The following is a 12,196-nucleotide window of genomic DNA, read 5'->3' as shown; positions in this document are numbered from 1 at the left end:
TACTTCACGGTATTATTGATATTACTGCTTCCTGCTTTTGAGACTTTTCATACAAAATTCACATATATGTGATAATTACTCACAGACTTTATCCAATTTTTGAGTTAAGGTTTATAAAAATCAAAAAGCATGCTAGTTATGGTTTTAAAAAACTTCATATTAACAAACCAACATACTCATTCACAAGTATTTTTTAAAAATCTATCATGGATGAAATTATCATGTTTTCCTAGAGTATTCAAACTATCCTATTGACACTATAGCTCATAAATACCACCATTTATCTTTCCATATTATGTTTTCTTTTTTAAATGCCATTAATTCAATTCATTTCATCCTCCCTATCCTTCCCTCCCTGTCTCTGCTTTTTAACCACTTATCTCCTCAGACTTTTAAAGGGTTAAGTGACTAACAGAGAAAATTTATAAGCACTATAATTATCAGCAAGTAAAACTATCCTTGTAAGTAGTTAATTTATGTTGAAAAACTCTCGAAAGTACCTACCCTGATAATATATATACCAAATACCTAAAATAATGTTTCAATGGCTTTAACATAGTTCCTTGATATTGATGTGAAAGCTATTTCATTCAAACAAACTGAGTGACTATTAAAAACTGAATACTCTGCCAGAAAATAGGAATAACAATGGTTAAAGAGATGTGGCTTTTTTCCCACAGAATTAATGATAGTTTAGTTAGTATGTTTCTTTTATAAACTCTGTAAACTCATTGAGAATTTACTGAAATCTACTATGTTTTCTTAAATGGACTATCTCCTGATATAAAATAATTTTACTTATTACCCTAACATCCACAGGTGAACCTTAAATAACATGGGGATTATGACCCGATCCTCCATGCAGTTGAAAATATGTGTATATAATTTTATAGTTGGCCCTCCATATCTGTGGTCCCCCATCTGCAAATTCAACCAACTGTAAAACGTATAGTACAGGGGTATGCATTTATTGAAAAAAATCTACATATAAGTGGACCTGCACAGTTCAAAACCATATTGTTCAAGGGTCAACTGTAATTTCACATTAAATATCTGCTACTGTCCATAATAACTCACTCAATTTTGACAAAATTTAACAAACTAAGGAAAATTATACATTACTGAATGAATTATAAAAAGTATCCTCTTATTGTCCAGCTACAGAGTCTCATTCAGCAAAGTTCTTTTCACTGCATAAAAATCAATCAAGTATCTCTCAGCAGTTGTCAATTCATGTTTCCCCTAGTTGAACAGAATGAACTATTTGTGGACTAAATATGCTGTAAGAGTACTAACAAAAAGACACACAAAATTGTTTAACAAAATAAAAGCAGTATTCTGAAATACCTGCCGGATACTTCAGAGCCTCCTCAGGAATATTAATCTATAATCACACTAAGATAAATCTAAGCTTATATTTAGTTCTTATTCTTTTAAAAGAAACAACTGAAAATGATTAATGAAATAGGAACATAGATCTTACCAATGCAGGCCACTGAATCTGTTTGCTCTTTGATCCCTGAGTCTGGCTAGGGTTGTTTCTTCTGGCCCAGATTAAGTGGTATTCCACCAAGAAGGTTGAAAAATCTTCATAAACTTTAACCCACTCTCGTTTATCCCACTCAAGATCATCAAATTCAACATACACCTATGGAAAAGAAAACATAAAACTCCATAAGCAATGCAGAGTGTACTATTTTAAAATACAAGCCATGAAGTTAAATTAGAAAAGATATTAACAGATTCATTATTCAAATTGACATTTCTCTTAAAAATCATTATTTATCTAATTTTTCCTTAACTAAATTATAACCCTTACTTATAGTATGACAGGAAGATAAACCATAAGTTTATTAAGAAAAGCAATTTACACAATATGGGTCAGTACAGATTGGCAAATACCTACTAAAGACACACTAAAGAACTATGTTGAAGAGAAGCGCTAACACCTATCCTTCTCAAACTCTTCCAAAATACAGCAGAAGGAGGAACACTCCCAAACTCATTCTACGAGGCCACCATCACCCTGATACCAAAACCAGGCAAAGATGTCACAAAAAAAGAAAATTACAGACCAATATCACTGATGAATATAGATGCAAAAATCTTCAACAAAATACTAGCTAACAGAATCCATCAGCACATTAAAAAGATCATACACCATGATCAAGTGGGCTTTATCCCTGGAATGCAAGGATTCTTCAGTATACGCAAGTCAATCAATGTGATACATCATATCAACAAACTAAAGGATAAAAACCATATGATCATCTCCATAGAAGCAGGAAAAGCTTTTGGCAAAATTCAACATATGTTTATGACAAAAACTCTCCAGAAAATGGGCATAGAAGGAAATTACCTCAACATAATAAAAGCCGTATATTAGAAACCAAAAGCCAACATCATTCTAAATGGGGAAAAACTGGAAGAATTCCCTCTAAGAACAGGAATAAGACAAGGGTGCCCACTCTCACCATTTATTACTCAACATAGTTTTGGAAGTTTTAGCCACAGCAATCAGAGAAGAAAATGAAATAAAAGGAATCCAAGTTGGAAAAGAAGAAGTGAAATTGTCACTCTCTGCAGATGACATGATATTATATATAGAAAACCCTAAAGACTCTACCAGAAAACTGCTAGCATTAATCGATGAATTTAGTAAAGTAGCAGGATACAAAATTAATGTGCAGGAATCTCTTGCATTCCTATATACTAACAACGGAAGAGCAGAAAGAGAAATTAAGGAAACTCTCCCATTCACCATTGCAACAAAAAGAATCAAATACCTAGGAATAAACCTGCCTAAAGAGGCAAAAGACCTGTATGCAGAAAATCATAAAACACTGATGAAAGAAATCAAAGACGACACAAACAGATGGAGAGACATACCATGTTCTTGGATTGGAAGAATCAACACTGTGAAAATAACTACACTACCCAAACCAATTTAGAGATTCAATGCAATCCTGATCAAATTACCAATGGCATTTTTCACATAACTAGAGCAAGAAATCTTACGATTTGTATGGAAACGCAAAAGACCCCGAAAAGCCAAAGCAATCTTGAGAAGGAAAGATGGAGTTGGTGGAATCAGGCTTCCTGACTTCAAACGATACTACAAGGCCACAGTGATCAAGACAGTATGGTACTGGCACAAAAACAGAAAGGAAGATCAATGGAACAGAATAGAGAACTCAGAGATAAACCCAAGCACATATGGGCAGCTTATCTTTGACAAAGGAGGCAAGAATATACAACGGAAAAAAGACAGCCTCTTCAATAAGTGTGCTGGGAAAATTGGACAGCTACATGTAAAAGAATGAAATTAGAACACTTCCTAACACCATACCCAAAAATAAACTCCAAATGGATTAAAGACCTACATGTAAGGCCAGACACTATCAAACTCCTAGAGGAAAACATAGGCAGAACACTCTATGACATCCATCAAAGCAACATCCTTTTTGACCCACCTCCTAGAATCATGGAAATAAAATCAAGAATAAACAAATGGGACCTCATGAAACTTAAAAGCTTTTGCACAGCAAAAGAAACCATAAACAAGACTAAAAGGCAAGCCTCAGAATGGGAAAAAATAGTTGCCTATGAAACAACAGACAAAGGATTAACCTCCAAAATATACAAGCAGCTCATGCAGCTTAATACCAAAAAAGCAAATAACCCAATCCACAAATGGGCAGAAGACCTACAGATTTCTCCAAAGAAGACATACAGATGGCCAACAAACACATGAAAAGCTGCTCAACCTCACTAATCATCAGAGAAATGCAAGTCAAAGCCACAATGAGGTATGGTCAGAATGGCCATCATCAGAACATCTAGAAACAATAAATGTTGGAGTGGGTGTGGAGAAAAGGGAACTCTCCTGCACTGCTGGGGAATGTAAGCTGGTACAGCCACTATGGAAAACAGTTTGGAGGTTCCTTAAAAAACTAAAAATGATCCAATAATCCCACTCCTGGGCATATACCCAGAGAAAACCATAATCCAAAAAGAAACATGTACCATAATGTTCACTGCAGCACTATTTACAATAGCCAGGACATGGAAGCAACCTAAATGCCCATCAACAGATGAATGGATAAAGAAGATGTGGCACATATATACAATGGAATATTACTCAGCCATAAAAAGGGATGAGATGGAGCTATATGTAATGAGGTGGATAGACCTAGAGGATGTCACAAAGAGCTACGTAAGCCAGAGAGAGAAAAACAAATACCGTATGCTAACTCATACATACAGAATCTAAAAAAAAAAAAAATGGTACTGATGAACCCAGTGACAGGGCAAGAATAAGGACACAGATGCAGAGAATGGACTGGAGGACATGGGGCTGGGGGGGGCGGGGGGCAAAGGGGAAGCTGGGATGAAGTGAGAAAGTAGCACAGACATAGATACACTACCAACTGTAAGATAGATAGCTAGTGGGAAGTTGCTGTATAACAAAGCGAAATCAACTTGATGATGGGTGATGCCTTAGAGGGCCAGTACAGGGAGGGTGGGAGAGAGTCGCAGGAGGGGATATGGGGATAAATACAGCTGATTCACTCTGGTGTACCTCAAAAACTGGTACAAGAGTGTAAAGCAATTATATTCCAATACAGCTAAAAAAAAATATTACCCTTACAATAAAAAATAAATAAAATAAAAATGTTTCTCATAGAATTAGCCTGAAAATAATGTGGGCTTATCACTTGTGTTTGGGGAGGCTGGGAAATCTTTTATTACTGAAAATGTTCATTTCCCGTCTCTTTTTATGGTATTGTTCTATTTAATTAATTTTAAACTCTTCTGTGGACCAATTTACATTTTGTTGAAATCATATATTTCATTGAGATCTCTCCCTTTTGGGGGGCAAATAGTTGGACATTATATTCTTAATAAAATTTTTATATTTGTGCTTACATCTTCAAAAAAAAAAAAAAAAAAGAACTATGTTGATACTAAGGATTCTAGAAGCAGAAGTCAGGAAATGTTTTCTAAGGACCAGATCGTAAATATCTGGGGCTTTGCAAACCATACGGCCTCTGTCATAACTACTTATTTTTTACTTTGTAGTATCAAAGTAGCCATAGACAGTATGTAAATAAATTAGTTTGGCTTTGTTCCAATAAAACTTTAATTACAAAGACAGGAGGCAGTGCAAGGATGGTTCAGCATATGAAAAATCAATGTAATATACCACATTAACAGAATGAAGAAGACTACATGATCATCTTAATTGACAAAGAAAAAGCATTTGAAAAACTCAACATCCTGTCATGATAAAAACAATGAAACTAGGAATAAAAGGAAACTACCTCAACTTAGGATAATAATGAAAAACCCACAGATGAATCATCGTCAATGACAAAAGACCAAAAGCTTTTCCACCAAAACAGGGACAAAACAATGATGTTATATTTGGAAAATGGAAGCTCTTCTGTAGTAAGTCATTCAATCACTCAACTCTTCTTTCCCCACCATCAACCTTTTTCATTCATAATGCTGTCTTTCCTACTGGATTATGAGTTATTTTGGAGGCAGTCTTGCTCTTTTTCTTCCACCAATCTTTTGCTCCCTTAACACCTGAAGTTTTTCAGTTTCTACTTATTTAAATTCTGTTTGTTCTTCTGGCCTTGCTCAAGTTCTTAGAGTATGTTTATACCACCCACTTTGATTCAAACTTAACACTGGAACTTCCCTGGTGGTACAGTGGTTAAGAATATGCCTGCCAATGCAGGGGACATGGGTTCGATCCCCGTCCAGGAAGATTCCACATGCAGAAGAGCAACTAAGCCCTTGTGCCACAACTACTGAGTCTGCATGCTGCAACTACTGAAGCCTGCGCATCTAGAGATTTGACTGTAGACAGACAGGTAGGTAGGTACATAAATAGGCAGACAGCTCTGTGTGTGTGTGTGCGTGCACGCTAATAAGCTAACCTATTACTGTTTCATGGATTCTGGCAAAGGACACAACTCCTAACACTTTATTTCTTAGAGCAAAAGCTACTTATTACAACAAGTATCAGCGTGGTACTTGTGCTGGCTCCTCATGCCTCCCAAGTCCCATGGGAAGGATGCAAAGGGCCCAGGATGAACGCCTGTACACACAGAGAGAATACCGACCATGGAGTGGATTCCCACTTTTATAGTAAGTGGAAAGCAAGCCTACTCTTTGGGGAAAGTCATTACCTCGTTCCTCATTGCTGCTCACTGCAAATAAAACCCTGAAAAATGGCCCAGATAAAGAGCAGTCAGGGTTTTGCATTCTTGGTATATCTAGCAAGGGACACTCAATACCAATGTTGGATTACCTATTCCAACATAGATAAGATTTTGTATCTTGGCTAACTGAATCAGTAACTAAATTAGCCTTACAGAATATAGGTATGTAAATAGGAAGAGGTTTGAGGAGGCATAATTTCTTTCCATCAATCTGTAAAACTACCTAAAACACTGTAAATACTCACTTCTGTTTAATTACTACACTATATTAACTCCCTCCTTATTCATCTTTGTTAGGTCCTTCTATCTGCTTAGTTTCCTGCCTTACTAATAAAAATACAAGATCTTTAAGGGCAGGGGTTAGTATGCCTTCATCTTTTTTGCGTCTCTAGTGCCTAATAAACTAAGGTGCTTGTTAAAATTTTTTGAACATCCACCACTGTGCAAAACATACCACAAACACAAATGACTAATTTGAAAAAAAAAAAAAAAAAAAAAGCCAAAGGTAAAAAGGTACTAAATGCAACATAAATACAGTTGCTCTATTTATTGTTTAATCACTGGTTTCATAATTATGTAGATCATAACCTTTGGTACCAGGTATTGGTTTTGTGGAAAACAATTTTTCCACCGACAGGGTGGGGGTGCAGGTGGGGGGTTGGCTCAGGCAGTAATGCAAGCAATGGGGAGCTGCAGATGAAGCTTCTCTCGCTGTGAGGCCCAGCTCCTAACAGGCCACAGACCAGTACCAGTCTGTGGTCCAGGGGTTGGGGACCCCTGATGTAGACAAAAGAAAAGGATGAAGATTGCACTCAATAAACACTTTTGATTACATAGTAGAGCCAATCAATATGAGTGCTGGGAATTCAGAAATAAGAGATATACATCAAGAGTTAACAGCTATAGATATAGCAATGATTTACCATGGAGTGAATATGATGTGAGAAAAAGGCTAAACAAAATAATCATTAAAAATAACCACTATGTGATAGTAAACATGTGGTAAACACTTCATTAGCTCAAGATATCAGAACAGTGAATTCTAAGAATTGCTCACTGGGTAGTTAAAAAACTGTCACGTTTTTCTTTTAATATGTGTTTTCTACAACATATATAAACATGCACAAATCCTCAGTTTTATATATGTGTAATAGCAGGCACTGAAAGAAAAGCTGTCAAACTGTCAGAGCAATCATTGGCAAGAAGAAAAACAGCATAAACAGCAGTCATGCAATTCAGTTTGTTATTTTGCCCATTAAAATTAACCGAACCTTTGAACTCTACAAACACAACTACCCTTTATGTAAAGAATGTCTCTTTTCTTCTACATGGCTTGATTGCTTCAAAGTAGCAAGTGGATTCTATTCACTTGGTTTGGAGACCTGTAGTCAACTTACATATATAAAAATAATATGATACTAAAGCTAAGAATTATTATTTTAGTCTAAACTATAACTTCAGCTCTGCCACTTTATTTTAGGACCTCTAAATAAGTCACAATCTTTTTCTGCAATGTTATACTGTTAATTTGAGGGGAAAAAAAACCTTCAGGAACAGTATTAAAAAAATAGCTAAATAAAAATCTAATATGCCCATGTGAAAAAATATTTCAGATTAGTATGATGAAGCATACTTTTTGGAGTTAATAACTATCACACAATTTTTGTAAGATCCTATGAGAATCTCTTATTTTTCTACAACTACAAAATAAAACAATGACGAGTAACTAAGAAAAGCCCCTCTTCTTTTACAATATACTCTATTCAATGACATTTATAAAGAAAATTAAAGTCACATAACTGTTTCTACTGCAAAATCAAATGACATAAGACAAATTTAGTTATTTTTACCACAGTTTCAATAATAATAAGGTGATATATCAACTTAGTGCAATGCAGGCCTCATTTTTTTATTTACTCCAAAGGAAGGGTGGGGATCTACATAATGTCATGTGAGAAATATGAAGAGTTCCCAGGCCTGATTCTGCCAAAACCAACCAGCAACCACAGGCTAAAGCTACTCAGACTAAGAATCTTTAATGTTAAAAATAAAAGCTTTAGACTTACACTAACAATTCCTCAAAATATAGTCTATATTATAGAATCATCATTTCTTTGTATATAATTAAGCATTAGGGAAGCCAAATAAGTCATGCACAAAGTTCATGAACTAATAAGTTCAAGAAACAAATGTCTACTTTCTCAAGTCTTTTAACTTGCCAGTGCTCATTATAATAAGAGAGTTTATACTGTGAGATTTTCCCAATTTCTTTGTCCATAAAATCTTCTATTATGGGATACTTAATAGAATATTTTTCTATAAAATAGCAGTAGGGGGGAAAATGGACAAGTTTTTTCTAAGATTTAACTATCTACAAACCTATATAAATAATTTGGTAATAAGAAATCAAGGCGGGGCAAGGAGGAGGGAGATTAGCAGATGCAAACTAAATATTATATATAGAATGGATAAACAACAAGGTCCTACTGTATAGCACAGGGAACTATATTCAACATTCTCTGATAAATCATAATGGAAAAAATATAATCAAGTATATAAATAACATTCATAACCTTTTAAAATAGCTTTTATAAACAAACAAAAAAATCAAGAGGGGGCCGAAACCTGGTCATCTCTGCCCAAATACTCAAGGAGGTGGGTAACTAGACAGTAAATTAATGGGGTTTAAAGTGTAATACAGTAAATATTTTACTGAAAACATAAAAACTGCCCTATGCCTTTATAAAACCAGAAATGTTTAACTATGGCTTATAGTTCATACATGTTAAAAATTAAATTATCAAATTAAAATTGTAATTACAACAGATTAAGTTAGTTTACCTTCCCCTCTAAAGAATAAAGCACATTTATTCCAAAAGATATTTTGTAAGCAAATATTTTATATAAATATTAGTAATGAAATAGAGGAATATAAACAGTCAAGTAATGTTTTCATTATTACTGGCTTAGAGTCATATTTAACAAAAACAAAATTAAAATCATATGGTAAATTCATTCACTAAGACAAAAAAGACATTAGAGAAAATAATTTCATACAAATTACATAAGGAGGCTAGGTCTCTTTAATTTCACTTTACACAAAAAGTAAACAAATGTAACCATAATTTTAGGTTGCTTCAAAAGTTTACACTTTTATTAACATTAAGGGTCAAAATTAATAGGCACTCATATGAACTAGCCCAAGCTCAAAGAAACAGAATGTGTTAAGCAATAATCAATAAATCTAAAAATTATTTTAAAGAAATAGATCGATCTTGGAAAATAATGAACTGTAAGCTTGGAATTAAACCTGAGAAATCGTCTGGCATAATCTAAGGTATAAACGGTTTGAAACAATACAAGTGGCTTCTGCTATTTTCTCTCTCTTTTTTATTATAATCATCCTAGTAGGTATGATAAAATCTAACTTTTTAATAAACAAGTATTACATTCTGTGTAGTTATATTAAATATGCTATGGAACTAAAATTAAAACCATAAGGACAATTCTATAGAGGAGTCCAATACATTTTCACGCCAAAACAGTATATTACTAGAACGACAACGGTAACAAGTAAAATTAAAATATACATTGTGATATATAAAATTAGGTTCTGAAAATTCTAAAATAGTCTGGGATCACAGATATTCATCTCTGAAGGAGCATTCAAACCTCTATCACAGTTAACCAGTATTATTGATAACGGAAATAAAAGCAATACCAGTAACAACAACAGCAGCTAACACTGAATACTGTCTGCTATGTGCATATATTAAGCCATTTTATCATTACATATACCCTAGCCACTATTATCATCAACTTTTTCAAAAGTGGAAACCAAGATACAGAGAAATTAGTTGCCTAAGGTCAAGCAGCTAGCAAGGAGTCAATGAAAACAATAAAATAGCTTATAAGAAGCTTAACAGTTATATAGCAGCATAGTCCCTACAAGCTGATACACATAGCACGCGGTAAGTCACTGAACAGAGAAGGATGTCTGGGTAGCTAACTCCTTTGTAGCGTAAAGGTAGAAGAACCACATACTTAAAATGGCCTTAAGATTTTCCAAATCAAGTCTGCAAGTTAGAGCCCTAGGGAGCAAAATAAGAAAAAGGGGTCAAACAAAGATAGCAAATAGTAAAAGAGACCAAGCTTGCTTTCAGTATCCATATTGTTTAATAAAAAAGAGAGAATAAGCTTGCTTTCAATATCTATATTGCTTACACCTCTTCTCTATGAATTACTCACCTAATAATTTACTACTTGGTGAACAAGATGCATCAAGGATTGCAAACTATTCAAAGATGCTTAAGTTTCAATTACCTTCTTTACATCTAAAGAAAAAGAATTATATTCACATCATGTCATCTAAGTTCCTTATATATTATAAAATTCAGTATATATACTACTACCTTTTGGGTAAATTATGTATTTAATATAATATCATTGATGATGATAACTGTCTTAGTCTGCTTGTGCTGCCTTAACAAAATACCATAAACAGAGCTTCCTAGGTGGCGCAATGGTTAAGAATCTGCCTGCCAATGCAGGGGACACAGGTTCGAGCCCTGTTCCAGGAAGATCCCACATGCCGCAGAGCAACTAAGCCCACATGCCACAACTATTGAGCCTGCGCTTTAGAGCCTGTGAGCCACAACTATTGAACCCATGTGCCACAACTACTGAAGCCCACACGCCTAGAGCCCATGATCCGCAACAAGAGAAGCCACGGCAATGAGAAGCCCGAGCACCACAACGAAGAGTAGCCCCCTGCTCACCACAACTAAAGAAAGCTCACGTGCAGCAAAAAAGACCCAACACAGCCAATAAAATAAATAAATTTTAAAAAAATATATATGTAACAAAGAAAAACCCAAGTTAAATGCAAAGTCCTAAATACCACAAATGCGTGTTAATAAATCCCAAACATAATTTGTTCAGAAAGACTCAAATTCTGGTTTTGGTCTTTTGAAGCATGATTAGAAACTGTATTAAGTATGTTTTTATAGAAAAGAGGTCAAATGCAGAAGCTCCCATAATATACCATTCCAATTCTAGGAATACTTTTTATAGTAGGTTGGAAATCTTACAAGACAACATGAGTATCAATCATCTTCTATGTTAGCTTTTGATTTTTTTTCCTTAGCAGTTGATTATTAGCCTCTTAAACTCAGTCCTAGAGCTCCACAGTTTTGAAATTTTATGCTGGTGGTCTTTACTTTCAATCACCTAATTGGCAAGCCATTCTCAAAAATTTTATGCCACCATTAACTGCTACCAACTCCAAATCCAGTAACCCCTTTCATAGCTTTCTGTTTCAGCTGCAAGATGCTTTGTTCCTTTCTTCATGTAGAATCTAATAAAAAAAAACTGAGTTTTCCCACTATTGTCTATAACAGAGACTATACTATGTTCTTGTCTATAATCATGTGGTCTTTCATTAACTGAGCTCCAGAAACAGTGTGACAGGCAGTTAACCCATCAGATTAGCTAAGGCAACTCAAAATCATCACTGATGCTCTTTTTTACAGATTTGGTTTTCCAGTTAAGCAACTTCTCAAAGAGTTGGCCAGAGGTAAAATATGTTTGATACTTTGAATTAAAAATCAAGTACTTTTATTCCTTATTTTCACAGTACTGAAAACTACTTCTGCTTTTACTTTTTTTTTTATTCTTAATTTCCTCCATTTAACTTCTGAAATAGACTTTTAAGAAAGTTAGCATAGAAATAAAGACTTGGTACAACAATGTAAAGTAGTGGTGAATGTCCTTTCTTTATACTATTTATAAAGAATGCAGCACTGGGGCACTGGTAACAGATTCGTAAACTTAAAATATGCTCCTGTTTCTTGATCTAACTGTTCATACGTATGTTAATAAAATATCTAATTAATTGGGATGGAGAAACATGCTACTTATTTTATCAATGAAGAAAACTAAGTAACAGAAGAAAGTGTATCTTG

General features: G+C 34.4%; 1 protein-coding gene across 2 annotated transcripts in view; it reads right to left on the bottom strand.

The window, feature by feature from the left end:
* The window catches only part of JMJD1C (jumonji domain containing 1C), a 285,860-nt gene that overhangs the window by 153,293 nt on the left and 120,371 nt on the right, over positions 1-12,196 (bottom strand). For both annotated transcript variants that reach the window (XM_057734771.1, XM_057734775.1), the window contains one exon: positions 1,484-1,648. Coding sequence is in view for 1 of the 2 variants with exons in the window: in XM_057734775.1 (XP_057590758.1) it covers positions 1,484-1,648 (165 nt within the window). In the remaining variant the exon portion in view is untranslated. The remainder of the gene's footprint in view (positions 1-1,483; positions 1,649-12,196) is intronic.

The sequence above is a fragment of the Hippopotamus amphibius genome, chromosome 5 (genome assembly GCF_030028045.1).
Source record: "Hippopotamus amphibius kiboko isolate mHipAmp2 chromosome 5, mHipAmp2.hap2, whole genome shotgun sequence".
NCBI classification, from domain to species: domain Eukaryota; kingdom Metazoa; phylum Chordata; class Mammalia; order Artiodactyla; family Hippopotamidae; genus Hippopotamus; species Hippopotamus amphibius.
Note: the sequence above shows the minus strand (reverse complement) of the source record. Positions and strands in the feature narration are given on the sequence as shown.